A 23,145-nucleotide genomic window follows, 5' to 3' on the forward strand; every position below is an offset into this window, starting at 1 on the left:
CTGTCTCCAGAAATCCTGTTTGACTCCATGTTACCAGTGATCCTATATCCTCCTGAGCTTCTTGTGTTCACTCCGAGCTTGCTTGCTAGCGACTGCATCTGAAAGAGAAAAGACAAGTATTAATGAACTGTAACTGCTTGACATCAACTAACCTGAAGATAACATGCTCACCTGTTGTCTGCCCCGCACTGAGTGATCTTCACCGAATCTGCACCTGAACTCTGAATACTCACCTTGCACTTTTGTCACCTTGAATAAAGCTGTGTTTGGATTCACTTACCTCTGTCTCCGTGCCTGTATCCTGACACCTGGCTGTTGTCAGACTCCTTGTGCTTACACAAATCTCACTGGATTAGTACAATTAATGGGAAAAACAATGTTTGGAAATGTATAATGTATTAACAGGCCTAAGACTTTTGCACAGTACTGTGTGTATATAGTCATTCACCCCAAAATGACATCTTTTGAATATCTGTGCCATGGAGCTTTGTTTAGGAGTTGTAAATTAATTTCTGACTGTGTATGTGGAGCTCTTACGTGCCCGAAGGCACATTGAATCGTGACGTACCTGGCAGAACAGAGGAACAGGAGCTGAGCACATGGCAGGGCAGCGTGTGTCATGTGAAATGAAATCAGAGCTGCTCGGTCACCCCTCGGCCTGTGTCTACTTAGAGGACCTATTTAAACCAGAACACACTACGCCTGAAATGCGTTAAAAATGCCTTAGCAACTCTAAAAAGATCTTGGCGACACCCCAAACATCTTACAAACTCTAGGAAATGCATGACACCTGCCAACCTAAGTGACCACAATACCGCTCACTTTCTTGAGAAAATTTAAAAAACATTCATACTGTGGTACTGCTGTTTACCCAGCATGCTTTGTGGATGTGCTCATATACTGTAAGAAGGAGTTTGAGCTGATTGCTTGCTAGGAATATAAAGGTGTGTAAAACGGGTTTAGGTGGTGCGTTCATAGTTAATTGTATTTGCAGATAAAGAGAGAAAATTTGCATGTTATAATGTTACCATTTTCAAGATTTATAGTTCAGATATAAATGAAATGACATTGCAGCTCATCATAAATCCAGCAGGTGCCTATAGGAATAAATAAATAATGTAATAAAACTAGATGAATCCAGCACACTGCTATAGCTTACAAGTTTCGGTCATGAGACATTGTTTTCCTAGATTTATAGCCTAAATGCCTAGTGCCTGCTTGCTGACCATGTTATTCCTACTTCTATTATGCTGTTTGTACTTTTTTACTTCAGAGTTACTTCATGATGTAGCACAAAATCATTAATACAATTCTAAATGATCAGATAGAATTTGTGGTGCAATTATTAAATTATCTATTAATTGCATTTAATTTTAATTTTAATTTAATTGCATTGAAATGTAATTGATTAATAGTTCTGGACTGGACAGGTATTTGTAAAATCTTATTAAATCCATTAAAAACAGAAATGAATGAACTTTCTGGAACAAAAGCATTGTCAGATAAAGATGTTTCCTCAGACAAGATTAGTAAAACTACAGATCTCATGGATGTCGCATTAGGAGAAAGCACGCAAGCATGGAGCGGACCGTTCCTACATCAATGATTGTTATCTCCAGGCATGACCAGGGTCTTCCTGCTGAACCTTCTGAGGGAGGAGTATCCTTACATCCACTCAAAACACACCATGCTCCATTGTCCTCATCCCACTATCACCTGAGGCACAGCAGCTAAAGACAACAAGAGGAAACTTGGTGCAACAACCCACTGACCCATGCTGAGACAGCCTGGTGAACCAGCGGACAACATATCATCCAGGCTCAAAGAACCTACAGGACCATCTGATAAAATCAAAAATCAGACATCAAATCGTTTAGAAAAGAATCAGCACTCCTCTTTCGCACCATGGGCCCATACGACCGGTGCAATGCAGCAGGACTCAAGAGTTTTTTGCTAGTTTCAGCCCGACGCAGTTATCATTTTCACGTCCTGCGTCACGTTGTTTAAATAGCAAATGCATTTGCGCCCATTTGTTCGCCCATGGGCTTCTGGTCTGAGAACGAGGTGTGTTCAGGCACATTGTTGGCGTGTTGCTATTTTGAAACCGACTGAAATCTGGTCTAAAGTCAATGGCGCAGTATTTTTTTTGTTATTTAAAGAGCGCTTTAGTAATGTGCGCCTATAGCGGGTCCACAATGCAGTACACTCTGCTTATTACACACACAGGGACGCGCAGCACACAAGACTAGCCAAATATTACAAATAAAAGGATTACAATGTAAAAGATTATAATAGTGTACATAAAGATATGGTGGAATCCGGCTTGTCCCGTAGATGATCTGCTTATGCGTTAACCTCGCGCACAAGTTTCCTCTCTGGAGAAGAGTTCAGTCTTTCCACTTGCAAATTCCGTCATGTAATTAGAGAATCCGCCATGGCGCAAGCACAACTTGCTTTTAAAGGGAATGTGAGATGAGACTCTGATTGGTTTATTGCACGTTACGCCCAAAACACACCCATTACTCATTAAGAGAATAGGGACAACCCTTTTAGACCATGTGCCGGGAGCGCCGACCATTTTTCCCGTCATTAAACTAGCAAAAGTGGATTCGGACACAGCCTAAGTGAACTTGCGTCGTGAGCTTTAGACAATGCGCTTAGATCATTAAAATAGGGCCTGATGACTTCATCGAAAACACAAACAAACTCATGTCCATTCACGTCCAGTTCTCTCTACAAAAAAATTATTTTTATCCTCTTTTCCAATACAAATATCTAAAAATTCTTAAATCAAAACAAAGACTTTAACTTGAAAAGCAAAATATTTTGTTTTGTTTCACACGTTTATTGAAAAGCTAAATAACATAAAATATCAAGGCTGCATCCGAAATCACATACTTCCCAACTATATAGTAGACAAAAAAACAGTATGTGACAAATGAACTATGTCCAAATTCACAGTAGGCAACTCATAAAAGAGTATACAAAATTAAGCGTGTTTATGCCTTGAACATTGGTGGGGTGAGGTTCTTTTTTGGGGGGTGGATTAAAATAATTAAAAAGGATTTAAAGGAATAAAGAAGAAACGGATGAATTATAGGTCTAATTGTATAGGTGTGAACTAATCAATTTAAATTGCAAATAATATTTTATTTTAAAATATGCACACATGCAATCTTATTCGTATGTCTAATATGTCAAAAACACAAAACGTTTCTGGTCTCGTTAGATTCAGTCATGTATATGATACCATATTTTCACTTTAAAATGGCAACATTTGATAAAGTTCAATAGTTTTCATCACTGGATATTACTGCGGGTCATTTAACATTTCTATCGTAGAACAGCTGGCAAATATTAAATGTTTAGTTACTTACATCTTACCATGCACACTTTCACCATTAAAAATAAAGCATCACATTTGACTTCGCATTTATCTACAGTAAAGGCCGCTTTCTTTGATTTGACTGGCCATCGCGATCATTTTGACATCGACGAGCACTGTTAGAATACGAGCACAGCCTAAAATATAACTTTAAAAAAAAATTGTCATCAAAAAAAAAAAATCTTTTTTTTGCAGCAATACTTCTGCTAACCCCCATTCCTTGATTAGTGTTGATATTAGAAAGACCTTTGTGAGGTAAAAACAAAACTATAGCTTCATATCCTCTATGCAGCTTAAGCAAAGATGAAAGGAAGATTTGATTTGAGTTCTGACGTAGTACAGACTAGACAAGGTAAAATGGGGAGATAAAGTGGTAGAAATAAGGTCTCAGCAGTAAAATCACATGCAGAACCAAGGTGCAAATAGCATGATAAACACACAACATCAATGACTTTAAGTCTAAAGTCAATACATCACATGACTTTTGCCCTTTAGGCCAATTCACCAGAGAAACACAATAGCCTGACTCTTATGAGGTTAGTCTTATGACCTTCCATTTAAACCACCCACGTCAGAAATGATTAAACATTCTTCATGCAACATCCGTATTGATTAACATAGTGAAGATGCCTTTAAAGGTCCCGTTTTTCGTGTGTTTTTGAAGCTTTGATTGTGTTTACAGTGTGCAATATAACATGTGTTCATGTTTCGCATGTAAAAGTATTTTTCACACAATTTACTTATCTGTATACCACTGTTTTCACTGTCCTAAGAACGGGCTGATGACTTCCTTGTTCTATGAAGTCCCTCCTTCAGAAATACGTAACGAGTTCTGATTGTGCCAGCGGTTCCTGTGTTGTGATTCGACAGCAGCTTAGCACACGTTGCCCGTTGGGAAGGCCAAACAAAGGTGATTGGACTCCGGGATGAAAATAACAGCGTCTCGACGACATGGCGACAAACACACTCTACAAACGCAACTCTTCCTCTTCTCCGTGGGAGCGCAACAAGACCACGCCTAGTGACGTCATTAAAGAAGGAAGTAGAGGGATGTAGTCCAAACCGGCCGTTCGATGTAGGTGACTTCTGTTAAATAAAATATCACGCTTGGCTTTGAGCTTTATAATTTTACAGATATTATTTATACTCTAACAACAACATTACACACTAACTAAAGTTTGAAACATGGGATCACGAAGAACGAGACCTTTAAAGTTGCATCCACTGCAGATGGAGGGGGTGTTGTACAATAATATGAGTCAGTGTCTGGAGTCAGAACCTAACTATGGTTTTCTCTGATTCTCCTCTGAACTCTGGCAACAACAAGGCATTTTCACCCACAGAATTTCTGCTCGCTGGATATTTGCGCTATTTCAGAACATTAAACAGATAGTTGTGTGTGAAAATCCTAGATCAGCCGTTTCTGAAACACTGATCTCACTGATCCGTCTGGCAACAACAACCATGACACATTCTGATGCTCATGAGTTTCTTCAGACGGCTCTCCTGATGCAGCTCACGCTTTCTCACACAATTAAGCAAAAACTGTGTTGCTTCGTTGCAAATGAGTTTGAAAGGTGATTAAATACCTAAAACCTTAGTTTGAATGAAATGCAATGTCTCAAATCATCTTTTCATGGATTTTGTCAGTAAGAGGGATCAGCATCAATCTTGATTGACATTGAGATTATATGAGATTATTAGAAGAAGAAAAAAAACACGCTTTGTAATAAAACCTCAGATAAACCTTGTTCAAAATGGAAAGCACATGCTGGTTTTGTAGTGCAGTTTGCTTGAAACATCAATGTTTAATATTATTATCATTTTTAAAAAATGTACACTACTGAAAATTTGATGCAAATTTGTATCGTCATCCTTAAACTGCTTATATTAATCTGGACTAGTTGCCCTGTCCGCACTGTTGGCAGTCCAGATGACCTAAGAAACAAGGCCTACACAAACTTTGGAAACTTTTACAGGCCTTTATTCAGAAGCGTGCTCTTTGCCTCATGACTGGACACAGTGTGCCGGCTGTTCTGAAACTCATTAGAAACGACACTTTGGAAAATCTTGCAGAGATGTACTCAGGAGCATTTATTTAATCAGTTGTGGATGAATTACTGACAAAAAACCCCCACTTTGGGTCAAATTTGAGCCCCATTGATGTTCCTAAAGAAAATCTTGTTACAACCATTAGGGTCCAATGAAACTAAAAATCCAACTTAAGCAAAAAAGCCTTTAAGTGTATTATGAATAAAAGACGCATTAAAGAACAATATGTGATATTTACATTTATGCATTTGACATAAGCGACTTACATTGCATTTCAAGGTACACATTTACTTTCTTATCAGTTCTATATTTAAAGGCATGATACATTTTAGAAAATGTAAAATATTTTTGGGGTTTATATTATAGAGCTGGGGAAAAGTAGCACGTATTCTGCAGTTAACACTGGTGGTTGAATGCGTTAAAAATAATGCAGCATCCATTTTTGTGCTATATTTTATTTTATATTATGAGTGTACATTATACACACACACACATACATATATATATATATATACACATATATATATACACATATATACACATATATATATACACATTAGGGCTGTCAAACGATTAATCGCGATTAATCGCATCCAAAATAAAAGTTTGTGTTTACATAATATATGTGTGTGTATGGAGTATAATTATTTTCTATATATAAATACACACACATGCATATATATTTAAGAAAAATGTGTTATTTATATATAAAATATTTATATATAATATAAATTATATATAATATAAATATATATACACAGTACATACATGCAAATATTTCTTAAATATATACATGCATGTGTGTGTATTTATATATAGAAAATAATTATACACCGTACACACACATATATTATGTAAAAACAAACTTTTATTTTGGATGCGATTAATCGCGATTGATCGTTTGACAGCCCTAATATATCCATGTATATATATATATACACATATATATACACACACATATATCTCCCATTCCAGCAGATCCCCCCAAAAAAAGTGGTACGGTATGGTTCGGAATTCAGACTACCATTCACAACGTCTGACAATGGAAACAGCAAAAATTGCCTAATACACTGAACAAAACTATACTAACAATACACAGTGCCACACCCTTCGGTGGAAACGAGGCATTAGTAGCGTTTAATGTTTAGCTATGTTAATTTAGAAGAGTTTCTAAATTAACATAGTGTGATGGCCCAAACCACACAGGATGAATAACCGGCAAGGCAGGGTAACAGCCAGCAATGGTAATACCGCATACAAGCCTACCAGCACACAAGCCATGTTTTAGGTACACAGGTAAAGTTATTTTTGCAGGTAGCCACACCCCAAATAATTCATGATTTGAATACACAGATCGCAGTTTATTTCAGGTATAATATACATTTATTTATTTGCTTTAACCGTACACTGTTTAAATGGAGTGCACACATTTTTATATGGGGTTCCATTTGTGCCAAAATTATGTCGACATGCTATCTGTCTATGCTGTGTGTCGTCTTCCGTGTCTATGTGTCTATTAACTGTCTATGTCTATGTGATTGCCCACATGACTCAACTTTTGTCTTTGTCAACTCAACTTACTCCTGTCATCTGTCCTTGTCGTTTGACTGTGTTGTCTTGCTGTGTCAATGCTGCATGTGTCATGACTATGTGTTGTTTCACTCTGTCGTTGCTATGCGTCGTTGCTATGCGTCGTTACTAATGTGTCGTTTCCCTCTGTCATTACCATGGTCATTACTATGTGTCGTCTTCTCTCATATTGCTTCATATTGTTGCTTTGTGTTGTATGTGTCATTGCTATGCGCCGTGTCACTCTGTCGTTGCTTTATATGAATATGAAGCAAGAGAGAGAAGACGACACATAGTAACGACCATGGTAATGACAGAGGGAAACGACGCATAGTAACGACGCATAGCAACGACAGAGTGACACAACACATAGTCATGACACATGCAGCATTGACACAGCAAGATGACACAGATAAACAGTAAACAGACACATAGACATAGGAAGACGACACACAGCATAGACAGATAGCATGTCGACATAATTTTGGCACAAATGGAACCTCATATTTTTTACATTGTAGGGTTATGTAAACCATTTTCTGTTCTATTAATCATTGTTTATTTGTTACCATGTTGGAGAGCGGTCTGTCCTGGGGGAAGAAATGCGTGGCCAAGGGTGGAGGACTGTGAAATCCTGTGGCCTGCCAATTAAGCCATACCATGTGCTGCCATGTTGAAGGGGGATTTTGGGTTTAGTTTGTTTTGCTTTGTAGTTGTTTGTATTTGTCGTTTATCATCAAAGTTTATCATCAAATTAGCCAGTTTAAGCCAAGTTTCCAGTTCCACTCCTGAAAAATATTTTAGTTGGAATTACATGATAATTTTAGATTAAATGTACAAATAAGCTTACTCAAATGTTTCAAGTTAAGAGCAATTAAAATGTATGAGTACAAAATAAAAATCTTCCGACAGTTCCGCTTGACTTTGAATTTCTTAAACATTTCGATGTAACCGATTAGTCTTTTTTTTTTTTTTTTTTAGAGTTTTGCCAACTTGTTCAAGTTTACATGAGGGATAAATACATTTTATGTCCCATTTAATCCTATTTCTGCCTTCATCAGTTCATTTTAAATTGTCAAATATTACTCCGTTACAAGTAAAAGTTGTAAAGACCGATTTTTACTTAAGTAAAAGTACAGAAGTACTTGTCTTTAAAAGTACTTAAGTATCAAAAGTAAAAAGTAAATGTCAATGCATTGTTTTATTATTGCTGCATTGTTGTTTGTAATACTTACAGTACCTTATGCCTCTGAATATATGCCCGCCTGCCTACCCTCATATCAATATTAAATTTATTTCCAGAACAAAGTTCCAGTAGTGGGATTGAATGTGAGATTGAGTGAATAAGTGCACTCAATAACGTCCAGAATGGTTTCAGACACCCAAATGGCTGTTCCCTCAAATAGTGCCCTATTTAAAGTTTTTTGGCTTTTAGTATGAATATGTTAGCCTTACTGTTATCTATAAGCTAGTGTGCTCCAAAACAATGACAAGATTTGACTTTAGAAGACCAAACCCAACGTTGAAAATGAAAATCAGGTTGATGTCAGAATCCAACATCAGATTGACATTAATCTCCAATGTTGGACAGACGTTCCAACCAAAATCCAACGTCGGATGCTGACGTCAATATGACGTCGGGTTTCTGACGTCAACCCAACTTTCATTTCCAACCAAAATGCAACCCCTGACTAATGTTACTACTTTCTACTCAAGGACCTTGACAGAAATGTAATGGAGTAAAAAGTATGATATTTGTCTTTCAAATGTAGTGAAGTTAAAGTAAAAAGTTTCCAGAAAAAATAATACTCAAGTAAAGTACAGATACTCAAAAAGTGTACTTAAGTACAGTACTCAAGAAAATGTACTTTGTTACTGTCCACCTCTGGACAAATTAACTTTTCCATGTAGTCTTTCGATTAATGAGTTCATAAAAGATGCATGCATAATTAGCAAAATGCTTCTTAAAATAGTTTTGCACGGATTTGAATGACACACACACACACACACACACACACACACACACACACACACACACACACACACACACAGGACATATCAACATTGCAAACATATTTCATGTCAAACAACCAATTTCAAATAAATGTCCATTTTTATCCATATCCACATTTGACAGTTGTCCGCCACTGTCTTCACTAACATTGGAAGTTGCATAAAGTGATCGCCACTTTTATTATGTGTACAAGTTACTTTTATTGTGCGTCTTTATCTCATTTAAAAGTGTTTTTTATCCGTGTAGTTGGACGCTGCAGAGACATTTATTTTATTTTGCAAGTTAATTTGTATAACACTCTTTAACCTCTGGCGGTGTTCTGTATCCTGATCTTTGGCTTGAGAGCTTGACATCATTCTTAGTTAAAGGACATGAATACACATGAAATCTGAGCAGGTATAAATATCATTGAGTCGAATATATACACGCATCCACCTCAACACGATCTCATCTTGCAGGTTAGTGAAGGAGACGCCCTGATAGAGTTTCTTCTTCCAGATGTTACTGTGTTATGTGATGTTGTGCGTCTCTGCTATGATTTACTGGCCAGGGAATATCTGTTGCTGCTTATTTTGGCATTGTCACTGACATTGCTTTACCCTTTTGTCTGTTGTTGTGTAGGGATTCAGTCCCATGATGCATCTCTGAGTGCTGTCACATTGTGGTGCGGCAGAGAGAGAAATATAATGTGTATACTGTGTGAACTACATGCCTTAATTCTTTGTGTGTGGCAGAGATTCAACAAGGTGCTGGAAACTTTGATAGATTTTGGTCTATATTGACATGAAAGCATCACACAGTTGCTGCAGATTTGTCGGCTGCACATCCATGATGTGAATCTCTCATTCCTCCACATGCCAAATCTGCTCTACTGGACTGAGATCTGGTGACTGTGGAGACGTTTGAGTTTAGTGACTCACTGTCATGATCAAGAATCCAGTTTGAGATGATTTGAGCTTTGTGACGGCATGTTATCCTGCTGGAAGGATCCATCAGAAGATGATACTCTGTGGTCATAAAGAGATGGACATGGTCAGCAACAATACTCAGGTAGACTGTGGTGTTTAAATGATGCTCAGCTGGTACTAAGAGTGTGCCAAGAAAATATATAACACACCATTACACCTCCAGCAGCCTGAACTGGTGATATAAGGCAGGATGGATCCATGCTTTCATGATGTTACGCCAAATTCTGTCCCGACCATCTGAATGTCGCAGCAGAAACCGAGACTCATCAAACCAGGCAATGTTTTCCCAATCTTCTATTGTCCAGTTTTGATGAGTCCATGTGAATTGTAGCTTCAGTTTGCTGTTGTTATCTGACAGGAGTGTCATCGGTGTGTGTCTTCTTCTGCTGTAGCTCTTCTGCTTCAGTGTTGGACATGTTGAGTGTTCAGAGAAGCTCTTCGGCAGATCTCGGTTGTATCGAGTGCTTATTTGAGTTACTGTTGCCTTTCTATCAGCCGAACCAGTCTGGTCATTCTCCTCTGACCTCCGGCATCAACAAGGCATTTTCTCCCACAGAACTGCCGCTTGCTGGATATTTCTCTTTTTCAGACCATTCTCTAAACAAATAGTTGTGTGTAAATCCCAGTAGATCAGCAGTTTCTGAAACACTCAGAACAGCCCGTCTGGCAACAACAACCATGACACGCTCCAAGTCCCTTAAATCATCTTTCTTCCTCATTCTGTTGCTCAGTTTCAACTTCAGCACATCGTCTTGACCATGTCTACATGCCTAAATGCATTGAGCTGCTGCCATGTGATCAGCTGATAAGATATTTGCATATAAATATATATAATGTATATACACACACGCTTGTGAAAATGGGTAAAACACTAACTCTTACTCAAGGGTTAAACATCACAGCTCTACATCATGAGACTCAACATCATGAGTTTCACATAAAGGGCCTCTTTAACCGTTTTCACAAACTATCTATTCTTCAAAATCTATATATTTTTGTTCAATCAAGTGATCTATAAACGCAGGTACATGAGTTTCTTCAGGCGGCTCTCCTGATGCAGCTCATTCTTTCTCACACGAGCATGAACTATGTTGCTTTGTTCTTTGCTTTGATTCTTCTGGTGTTTTGACTTTTTGTATCCATATGTTTAAAGTGAACTAAAATGTTTTGTTTATTTAACATTGTCTGGTGTTTTCCTGATGCTATAGTTATAAGGAATGACAATGTTTTTCCATCTGTTCTTCCGTTCCTCTGCTCACTGGTCCGGAGTCTCCGCTGGACATTTCAGATGTTTTTATAAAGGCCCACTTATGGAATCTGCAGCTTTTCGGCGCTTCCTTCACATGCTCGCCTTCCTCGGCCCTGAACTCTCAGTCGCTCTGTAGTTTTCACTCTGTCACGTCATGTTTTCATAACCCCCAGTGAGCGATGGGAATCAAAACAGTAGGTACCGCTCTATGTGAGACGGTTTTCTATAAACACGGATGTTCAGAAATCTTTGTATACTGCGGAACCCAAAAAGGCCTTTTTATCTTGCGAAGGAAATGTATCTACATAAATGCACTTCATGGGTTGTGACTCTTATGTTCAGGGTCTAAAATTAACACACCAAGTGCCAAATGTGTATTAAATCCAGCACTGTTTAAATAAACTGAATTAAATAGCCTAATAATTGCAATTCCGATTTGAATGAAAGGAGGTGTAAATGAAATGAAAAGAAATTCAGGATGGATGGATTTGCACATCTCTGCTATGCAGTTACATGCAAAAAACAACAGCGATGTTTGCCTTGGTAAACCCAATAACTATTCACTGTTTCTTGTCTGACTGAAACCTGAGCACTGAACTTTCCAACAGCAAACTTTCTGAGATTTTTAGTTTGAACCTCGTATTCTGAGTTTATTTGAACCTCGTATTCCTGCAGGCCTCATTTATCTATCAAAACATACCCCTGCTTATTATTCTAGAGAGAGTGAAAAATTATTTGCATAGCCGTCATTCATCAAATATTTGCAGGGTTTATCCTTGTTTTCACAGCAAAGGCCCGTTCCTTAAGACGATTAATTCCTCTCATCCCTCCAATACTTAACAGCCAGGCAATGGGGTCTCCTGGCTCGTTCCCAGAGAAAAGACACGGGTCATGTGTGTCTTCTCAACACTCGAACAACAAAGTGCATTGGGAGGAGTGGGATAACTGAGGTCAGAAGAGGTTAAGAATGTCTAGCTAATTCATTTTAGGCTGTTGGCAGTGGAAGGTTATCTCTGCATCATGTGTTACATGTCTTAACCTCGTGGGCGAAGGCAGGATTTACTGTTTGGGTGGGCCTCCACAAATATTGGTGGGCAAATTTAAAGGTGAAGCATAAAATCTATGCAGCACTTATGCAAACAATAATAAACAAGTCTCTAATCATAAGCCACAGCAAACAATGCCCATGCATGATTGACAGTTTAAGGTCAATATTAGTGTAACAAAACCCGCAATGAAAGTGATTGAGGACAGATGCTTTAAAGTCACCATAGCTGTGTTTAAAATCGCCTCATTTACCCTCATTCGCTATTCCCTACATTACTCCACTAATATAGTTCACTTGAAGGAGTGAATGAAAACGACACTGAGTGTCGCTTATGCATAGTTTGAGCTTGCATTTTAATAATCATTTGAAACTTATAGCAAACTGGCAGCTCCAGTAGTAATGAAAAGATTTATCTTTAACTTTGTCGAAAATTAGCATGTAAAACTTAATTAAACAATTAAATAATCAATTAAAAAGGATTTTATACCTGTATGATATTACGCTGTAGCCACATTGGACCAGCGGTTTGTGAAAATGGATGGATGGATGATTCATCTTCTGGTCAGACACGGGAATTCATTCTGCATGACCCTCACAGTGCATTATGGGTATTCTCAAGGCGTTGAGCGTACATCGGTTGTACACTCGTTATCGCGGTGCATTGTGGGATTGAATGAGTGCACTCGATAACGTCCATGTTTTCGTACACCACAACAAATGGCTTTCCCTTCAAAAAATCCCCTATTTTAGAGTAAAGGGGGCAATTTCAGACACAGCCCGTGATTTTTTTTTTTAATGGAATATTGCACTATTTATAATATAAATGATTTATTCTTGCATATCATTATTTTTTTAATGCATGTGCTCATAATCTTCACTTAAAATAACTTCCCCTCCCTCTTGCAGTGACATCTCTTCTCTTCTGTTTACTGGCTTGAGGGCGGGGCAACTGTCACTCACATGAGATTGACCAATAGCAAAACACAACCATCCAATCAGTTCCTCAAGGACAAAATCAAGTCCCGCCCTACATTTCTTCTAGTTTGAGAAGACAATATGGAAGAATAGACTATATCACAACTTCTGTTGCATGCCGGCTTTAACACTCCAAAAATGAAAACAGCAAAAGCATCATATCATAAATGTGTGCAGTATAATCCACATCCTCTTCTAACCCAGGCTCTGCTTGTGAATGCAGATGGCTGTCTGACAGAAGACGTGCTGGTTTTAAGAAGTTGGCTTCATTCAGAACTCTGATTTTGGCATTGATAACCACTTGGACATCTGAGGTCACATACTCTGGCACCAGTGAAACACTGCTATTTCGTTTCTGTGCATTTCAATACACTGTATCGAATTAAGCTTCTTAACAGCACATTCACTCTCAGAAAAAAAGGTACAAAAGCTGTCACTGTGGCGGTACCTTTTCAAAAAGTACACCTTTGTACCTAAAGAGTGCATTTAAGTCCCTCAAAGGTACATATTGGTACCAAACCTGTACATATTGGTACCAAACGTGTACATATTAGTACCTAAATGGTACATATTAGAACCCTTTTGAAGGGTACTGTCCCAGTGACAGCTTTTGTACCTTTTTTTCTTAGAGTGTTCATGAGAATCTGCCAGCCAGATATTTTGGGGATTTTCTCACGGGATCGCCTGAGGAGGTCTGACCTGAATCAGCATGTGTTCTGCGTACAAATCCGCCCACATTCAACTGACACTGTGTTCTTATTCAGTCGCTTAATTTATTCAAAATCTGACAAAGCACTACTGCTACTAGCCTACTTATTGTTAGTCTTTTCTTAATTGTATTTATTATAATTAGCATAAATGTATTTAAATGTATTGTACATTTATCATTATTGTACCAAAAAAAAAAAAAAAAAATTTCAAATGTACAAAAATGTTTAGTACTGTATATATACAGTATGCAGAAATCCAATTAGAAGTTCGACAGTGTTCGTTTTCAAACAGTCCATGTCGTGACGCAGACAGTGTTCCTGCGCGCGTGCACAGCTGGTTTATACTGTCACTGTCATTGACAAGCGTTCTCTACAGTGCTGCAGTGTTATTACTTACATGGTTCTTCGCGTTTTCCTGAAACGTCCTGCATGTCATCGCGCAGAGTTTGCAGAATGTGCTCTGTGATTGTTGTCACAGCTCTGAATGTGATGACTGCGTCAGTGTGAAGTTGCTCCAAATTCCTCTCTGAATCAATGGCTCTGTCAGTGGATTTCAGCCTGGTTAAGCGCTGCATGCTTTACATCATTATCCGTTTGGATTAAAAATCGTCAGAAACACGTCATTACAACTGATACATTTTAGACAAGTAACAAATTACAACGCAACAGTGCAGGAGGTTGTAACAATCCGTGAGAGTGGATGAAAAAATAACATGGATATATATATTTTTTTATTATTATTAAATTTATATAAATTAACAAGTGTGCTGTGATTGTGAAATAATTCAGTCTTTCAATCTGAGCTCATTAAACTGGCTTTGCTAAGCAAAATAAAAATGCCTCGTCAGCTCACATTCTCAGAACTTTCTGACAAGGTTCTCTCAAAGTTATACAGTACGTTCATTCAGTAATGTTGGTTTTTAGAAATGTTCTTAAAATGTTGGCAGAAAAACATTATTTGTACTTTGTTCATTAAACGTTTTCCTGAAACGTTTTATTTGGACGTCCCTCTATGTTTCTTTTCTTTTTTCTTTTTTCTTTTTAAATGCTACTACTACTTATGTAACATAATGTTCCAAATGTAACATTCCCAAAATGATAGAATAGAATGTTCCCTTAAAGGGACAGTTCACCCAAAAATGAACATTCTGTCATCGTTTACTCACCCTCATGTTGTTCCAAACCTGGATGAGTTTCTTAGCTCTGTTGACCCTATTGACTTCCATATAGAAGAAAAAAAAATACTATGGAATCAATGGCTATCAACTTGTTATATTTCTTCAAAATATCTTCTTTTGTGTTCAACAGAAGAAAGAAACCCATACAGGTTTGGAACAACATGAGGGTGATTAAATGATAACAGAATTATAATTTATGGGTGAAATATACATTTAATGTCCAAAACAAAAATCAAACTTTAGACATTTTGAACATTCAGGGAAAATTCATAAATAAGGTTTTCATAACTAAACGTTAGCAAACGTTCTTACTCATTGCTGTATATTGATATTTATAAATATTATGCGTGCTATTCTAGACTAAATAGTGTGGATGCTCTATAGCATAATTATTATAGGCTATATTCTGTATAAATTAGAGCGTTCTTTTGAAACACAATTAAAATGTGTTTCTCATCGCTTATAAATCTTAATTGCAGCTTTGGGGTCTCAGAGGTTGCCCGACGTTTGAGGGTGTGTGTTATGTGCATACACAAAAGAATTATGAATCTGAACTAATCAGAGAACAATGTAGCCGAAGACAATAGCCACTGGAGTGCTTGTCTATAATGAATGGATATTGTTATTGTCCGTTAGTATCTTCTTAACATATGAAGACAGACTTCATTGGCAGGGGTTTCCAGCTGCTCACAGAGTGGTTTGTTCACTTCTCCTATTCAGGGGCATGCAAGGATATTTGTCATAGACAGACAGATTGGAGTCATAACTATAACAAAGAGCTCTTGAATTTAATATGCACCACCAAAAGGAAGTATAGATTTGGATGTGAAATTGTGGTTAGAAATGACGTATAGGCTATTCATTGTCCCCCATGCACACCCAATTTTTGATGTGTGAAGTTTGATGAATGACCCATTTATAGATCAAATCCATGTAATTCCTCTATAACCAGCATGACTTTGCAGAGGATTAAACTTTGTATAACCCTTTTCTCTTTCTCTGGGCCACATAATGTCAAATCTCGGCCTCCAGTGAGAATTACACAATCCACATGGCTCTGTTTTATTAGTCCACGTTCACATAACACTTTTAAAGAATGCAAAGATTAGATCTAACAGAACATTAATTTTGCAGCCACATGTACTAGCTTGACATTTCTAAACAGCTCTGGAATTTGTGTTGGACTGTTGTTGTAGAATTTCTTCGGGTAAAGCATCAATTTAGACCCATTTAATGAGTTGCAAAATGTTGTAAAAATGTTTGGAAATATATGATATCTGTGTAAAAAAATTAAAATCTCTGCAATAAATGGCAAATGTGGGTATATGTTCAAAGTTAATTTGTGAAAGAATGAATCACTTGAGTGAATATTGCGGTCTAATAAAAAATATATCAGTCATTATATATATATATATATATATATTATGCATGTATGTAACATAGTAACATAGACTAAACTAAACATCAACTAAACAGAAACAAAACGTAAAACAACACAGTTATGCAAATTTAAAGTTAAATAAAACTTGATTATCTACATTTATAAATGTTATGTTTAAATAACTTTGCTAATACTGCCATCTATTGGTTATTGGTTATACTGTCGTTGGTTCCTCTAAATTTTGTCTGGATTTTGAACTGTGTGTGTGTGTGTGTGTGTGTGTGTGTGTGTGTGTGTGTGTGTGTGTGTGTGTGTGTGTGTGTGTGTGTGTGTGTGTGTGTGTGTGTGTGTGTGTGTGTGTGTGTGTGTGTGTGTGTGTGTGAAATATATAAATACATACTATTATTAATAACCCTGCCAATACTACCATCTCCTGGTTTAATGTGGTACTGTTTTTTACACGATTTGGAATTTATTGTAGTATTTCTACATTATCTAATTCATTATTAAGAATAATTATCTTATTTTATAAATAGTAGATCGTCCTGATTTTAAAATATTATATTAATATAATGCTTATACAAAACGTGTCAATGTAAACATAATATAGATTAAATGTAATGTGATGTTTACCTAAAATAAACAACGCTGGCATTGCTGCCTAAATAAAAATCCTTTATAAACAATATTAATTTTAATTAATAATTTTTTTTATTAAAACTATATAGACATGTTTCTTATATATAATAGTAATTAAAATTATTAAAATAAATAAATAAAACATTTTAAATAGTAATGTGCTCCAGATTTCCAATAAACACAGATGTTTCGTGTTGACGAACTATCGTGATGAACTTTAATTTAAATTTAAAATGGTTGTACATTTATTTTTACATAATGTTACTAAATGTTTTTTTAATACATAAATGTCACTCAGAACGTCTTGAATCTATATTTCCAGTAAGTTTGTAATGTTACGGACTTTTATTTTGAAAAATGAAAAATCACCCGGAAAAAGAAGCTTCGTACAGTACATGTGAATGTTGTGGATGTCAACTGAAGGCTGCAATAAAGTTGTGTTTGGATAACTATTTGAATGGTAAATGTTTGTATCCTCCTTTAAATACGGCACTTGAGTGGAGATGGCAGTCGTTTGCTTTAGTAAGAGTCTTCAGCTGCTGAATGTGACAGTGTTCAGGAGTGCAGGAGTCATTAGAAGAGCAGTATGCAGATGTCCAGCCATTCACAGGACTGTTAACAGCACAATACCACACACTCAAAGAGCCTTTCATACATCCCAGTCTGTGCTGGTCACTAAGATACTGTCTGTGGATGAGATCTTCAACAAGAAATCTTTACATGCCTATCTGAGGAAGAAAGAAATGGAGTATAACACATGGTTGGACTCCATCAGCACTGAAAACCAAACACTGGATGATGATGATATAAAAATTAAAAGGACTAATCTCTCTGCACTAGGGCCTTTGGTACAAAAAATCAAAGAATTGGAGGAAAAACAGAAGGAGTTGGAGGAAACACAGGACTTGCTGAAAGGTAGTGAACTGTGAAACATGTACTTAAATTGAAAAGCTTTCTATAGTGCCATTTCATTTGCATCTGCATCTCATTTCAGACAATGACCCAGAACTACATGAGCTTGCCGAGTCTGAGAAGGAAACCTGTCTGGCAGCCATTCAAGATCTCAAACAAAAGGTGAGGTGTGAAATCCTCTCATTAACATGTCAGTCTCCTTTATTAAATAAATTACCCTTATTGATTGTCATACAGTCTTTGCAATCACAGATCTTTTAAATACTAAGGAATGAGATGGAGGACATGTAAACACTTGCATGGGTCTCACATATCCAAGTTTTATGATTTATATAAATAATAATAATAATAATAATAATAATAATAACAATAAAAAAAAAAAAATATATATATATATATATATATATATAGAATAAAAAGATTAACCCTGCTTCATTATGTTATTATTACATTATTATTATAAATTATCAGTAAATGTATATGAACTAGAAATGAATATATAGAACTACTTTAATATTTAATTGAAAATATCATATACTGTATGCATATATATACAGACTGTTTATATATATATATATATATATATATATATATATATATATGTGTGTAATATAAATAATAATCATTATAAATGTATAAGTAAATGTACAAGTTAATAATTTATGCATTTTCAAACAATACAGTTAATGTATCCAGTAAACGAATTAGAATTAATATATAAATATATACAATTTATTTTATATATATATATATATATATAGGTTTCAAATGAATTCATTTACTTGATACATTCACTGTATTGTTTAAAAATTAATTAATTAATTACTAATATACAATATAAATAACATTAATAGCATGACTTGATAATGATTATTTATTTATTTATTTATTTATTTGTTACTCTTATTGAATTATTATTTTAAGGCAGTACAAAAAAAAAAATTTGTAAGTCAAACCAAGTAAAAATGCTGTAAAACATAATGTAAACAGACACTCAATACTTAATGTTCTGTGTTCCAGATTTTATCTCTGCTGATCCCAGAAGAGGACTCAGACATGAGTGACCTGGTCCTAGAGGTCACTATGGGGGTCGGAGGTCAAGAAGCTATGCTCTTTACCGCAGAGATCTTCGATATGTATCAGTCTTTCGCTGCTTTCCATGGCTGGGACTTTGGAATCCTGGAGGTCATGTCTAGTGAACTAGGTTGACACATTCGTCTACTTCTATCCTGTTATAGTTAAAGACTCTATAAACTCTTAATAATTTGTGTCAGTGATTGTGTTTTTGTTATCATGTGCCCTGAACGCTCATGTCCAGTGGTGTTTTTGGCTTGTTTAGGGGGCATCAGACATGCAGCAGCCAGTATCAGTGGTCCACTCAGCTATAAAAAGCTAAAGTTTGAAGCTGGTGTCCATCGTGTCCAGAGGGTCCCGAAAACAGAAAGTAAAGGTCGCATACACACCAGCACGATGACCGTGGCCATACTTCCTCAACCCACTGAGGTACACACAAAACGTCAGCTCTAATGGCAATTCAGATGTGTAAATCAGTTGTACGATGCTTCTTTTTCCGGGTGATTTTTCTTTTTTCAGAATAAAAGTCTGTAATGTTACAAATAAATTAACATCTGATTAAATGCATGTGTAAATTAGGTGTTATTATTAAAAAATAGAATCTGTATTTCATGAGGAAGCTGTGTTCTTTGAGCAGTACTCAGGTTGATTGTATAGATTGTTGACTTTCTCTTTACCTTCACAGATCTCATTTACCATCAACCCCAAAGATCTGAGGATAGAGACGAAGAGAGCCAGTGGAGCAGGAGGACAGCACGTCAACACCACCGACAGCGCTGTGAGGATCGTCCATCTACCCACAGGTCAGCAGGATGGAGATTAGGGTGTAGAGTTTAGTTGAGACGCTAGGGACATGTCCCTACCAATATACAGCCACTAATGAATTGTCCCTAACAATAAGTTTGATCAAACAATTAAAAAAATATTCATATGTAACCACTGTTGTTGTAATTTTGGCCACATCTGAGAAGTCAAAGTAAATGCGCTTGAAAACTGTTTTATTTTAGGGACTTATATATTTAGTAAGTATGTGCGCAGTTCAGTTGAATGGTAAAGTTTACCCTCTTTAACTTAATGTTGTTAAACTGAACGAACAAAGCTCAAATTTCCACAAAGTTAAAAACAACACTAAAATAATAGCGTGCAGTTAATGAGATGCATGGCATGTAGAAGTTGTGTTTCTACAGCAATAGTGCACAGTCTCAGTCGCGTTTTCTTTCAGAATCATTGGTTTAGTTCATTTGTGATATTAAAATAAAGTGATGCACAGTGTCATCAAGAAACAAAAAAACACTGTGTAATTCGCAGAAAGTGCTCTATATACATGATGCAATATTTACTGATTATGTTAATGTATGAGAGATGTTGATTATGGACAGTCAACTTAAAGTCTCCTTGCCATCATTACCTTTAACTTATAACATTACATACATAACTGAAGTCAATACATACTAAAAATCTTAATGTCAATGCTTAAATAATGTTTTTTGCTGTTATGAATGTATGCTTGTCTAAATATTCTATCATAAAGTACAGAAAGCTAAATTGTAATGTTGTTGGTTTACATAATCAAAATTATGAGTTATGAGTGGGTTGACTACCATATCAATAAATTAAGGCTTTAGATGACAAGAAATAACGGTGAAAAGTGCTTTTGTGTCCCCACCAATGTTAAGATCAAACCTACGCCATATATATATATATATATATATATATATATATATATATATATATATATATATATATATATATATATATATATACTGTTGTGTGTATAGTAACAGTAATATTGTGAAATATTTTTTACAATTTTCTATTTGAATGTATATTAAATTGACATTTATTCCTGTGACGCAAAGCTACATTTTCAGCATCATTACTCCAGTCTTCAGTGTCACATGATAATAATAAATGTCATAAAAAACATAATAAGTATCAATAATAGGTATAACGGTTTCCACAAAAATACTAAGCATCATGTGACACTGAAGACTGGAGTAATGATGCTGAAAATTCAGTTTTGCATCACAGGAATAAATAGCATTTTAACAGTTCTTTTAGATTGTAATACTTTCACAACTTATTCATAATTCGTCCTGATTTCAGGCACAGTGTCTGAGTGCCAGCAGGAGCGCTCCCAGATCAAGAACAAAGAGACGGCGATGACCCTCCTGCGAGCCAAACTCTACAGCGCCCGGCTGGAGGAAGAGACCAGCAAGAGATACCAGGCTCGCAAACTCCAGGTACATGAAAACATGACAGTCATTCATCAGTGCATGTTATTCAAAAGAAGAAGAAAGAAAAAACTTTTAGCAAAATATAATCTTCCTCTGAAATAACACATTGGTCACACAGGTTATTGGACAATGTAGCCACATCAATTTGGTATTCTGGCATGCAACTCTCATATTTCATGATCCAATAAATTCCCGCCCTACATTTAGTTTCTCTAAATATCCTGTTTTACCTGGAAGTACATTGCATTAACAGTTGCAAACATCAATTCATATTGAATTTAACTTTATTAATGCACAGAATAAGGCTAATGTAGAATTGTCAATGTTGATGTATAAGTGACTATCTAATATCAGATATGATTGGTTTAGTTGATTTATGTTAATTCTCTTATTACAGATTGGCACCAAAGGCAGATCAGAGAAAATCAGGACGTATAACTTCTCACAGGACCGGATCACTGATCACAGGATTGGAAAAACCATTCATGACGTGCGTGGATTTTTACAAGGAGAGGAACTGCTAGAGGAGATGATTGTGTTTTTGCAACAGTTTTCTGAACAGGAATCCCTCATGGACGTTCTCGAGGACAATGATCAGAATCAGTAGTTATTTGTGGCAATAAAGAAATGTGTAAAAGTTTGGCTTTATGGGTGTCAGATTGAATTGTGAGCAGAACCGTCTGGTCTAAGGAAAAGAGCGCAGTATATCTCACCATCACTCTGAGGAGCTTCACACACACTCTGTGCTTTCTCTTGAAGTTCACACAGCGCTGTGAAATGCTTTGGTGAGGTGACTAATTACAGCCAGTTTGACTTTTACAGTTGTTTAAGGTTTCTAAAAATCATTTTGTAGAGATTGAACTCACAAAGAGCCATTTCTAGCACATAAAATAAAATGTAGAGCTGAGTATAACATATATTTTATATAAAAGCTGTTGTAATATAGTTTAAAATTTTAATTTATTCCTGTGATGCAAAGCTGAATTTTCAGCTTCATTACTCCAGTCTTCAGTGTCACATGATCTTTCAGAAATTATTCTAAGATAATTTCTTACTATCACATTTTTATTTATTTTTTAAAATCATAATACACTGCCATTTAAAATTTTGGGGTAAGTAATATTTAAAAAGAAAAAGAAATTGGTACTTTTATTTAGCCAAGGCACATTAAATTAAATTTTTTTTTTTAAAAAGACTTAATTTAAAAATGTATAATTTATAAATATTACAAAAAGGTCTATTTTTAATAAATGCTGTTCTTTTGAACTTTCTATCCATCAAATAATCCTTAAAAAATCCTTAAAAATCAGTTTCCACAAAAATACTACGCAGCACAACTGTGTTTAACATGAATAATAATAATAATAAATGTTTCTTGAGCAGCAAATCAGCATATTAGAATGATTTCTGAAGGATCAATCATGTGACATTTAAGGCTGGAGCAATGATGCTGAAAATTCAGCCTTGATCACAGAAACCAGTTAATTTAAATTATAATAATATTTCACAATATTACTGTTTTTCCTGTATTTTTAATAGAATAAATGCAGCCTTAGTTAGATTAAGAGACTACTTTTAAAAACATTTTAAAAACTTAATGTTTCCAAACGCTTGCCCGGTATAATCTCTGTTAAACCAATAACAAAAAATAAAAAACATTTTAAAAGTCCACTTTATTGATTTGTTTTTTAAAAAGCGCTTTTTTCCTCAGGCGAGCCTTTGATTGGGTGGCGCTCTTTATGCACTTCAGTCTT

At 35.9% G+C, this 23,145-nt stretch overlaps 2 protein-coding genes across 4 annotated transcripts in view; one reads left to right on the forward strand and one right to left on the reverse strand.

Annotated features, from left to right (window-relative positions):
* The window catches only part of slc29a1a (solute carrier family 29 member 1a), a 39,541-nt gene extending 25,029 nt beyond the window's left edge, over positions 1-14,512 (reverse strand). For all 3 annotated transcript variants that reach the window (XM_079855089.1, XM_079855088.1, XM_079855087.1), the window contains exon 1: positions 14,368-14,512. The gene's annotated coding sequence lies outside the window, so the exon portion shown is untranslated. The remainder of the gene's footprint in view (positions 1-14,367) is intronic.
* Positions 14,513-17,535: 3,023 nt separating this feature from the next.
* On the forward strand, positions 17,536-23,028 carry mtrf1l (mitochondrial translational release factor 1-like). The gene is made up of 7 exons (XM_079856210.1): positions 17,536-18,083; positions 18,163-18,242; positions 19,101-19,284; positions 19,420-19,583; positions 19,840-19,957; positions 21,261-21,397; positions 21,789-23,028. Exons 1-7 carry the CDS (start codon positions 17,672-17,674, stop codon positions 21,996-21,998), a joined length of 1,305 nt encoding a protein of 434 aa, XP_079712336.1. The 5' UTR covers positions 17,536-17,671; the 3' UTR covers positions 21,999-23,028.
* The last annotated feature ends 117 nt before the right edge of the window (positions 23,029-23,145 follow it).

This window comes from Squalius cephalus, assembly GCF_949319135.1.
Source record: "Squalius cephalus genome assembly, chromosome: 21".
In the NCBI taxonomy this organism is placed as follows: domain Eukaryota; kingdom Metazoa; phylum Chordata; class Actinopteri; order Cypriniformes; family Leuciscidae; genus Squalius; species Squalius cephalus.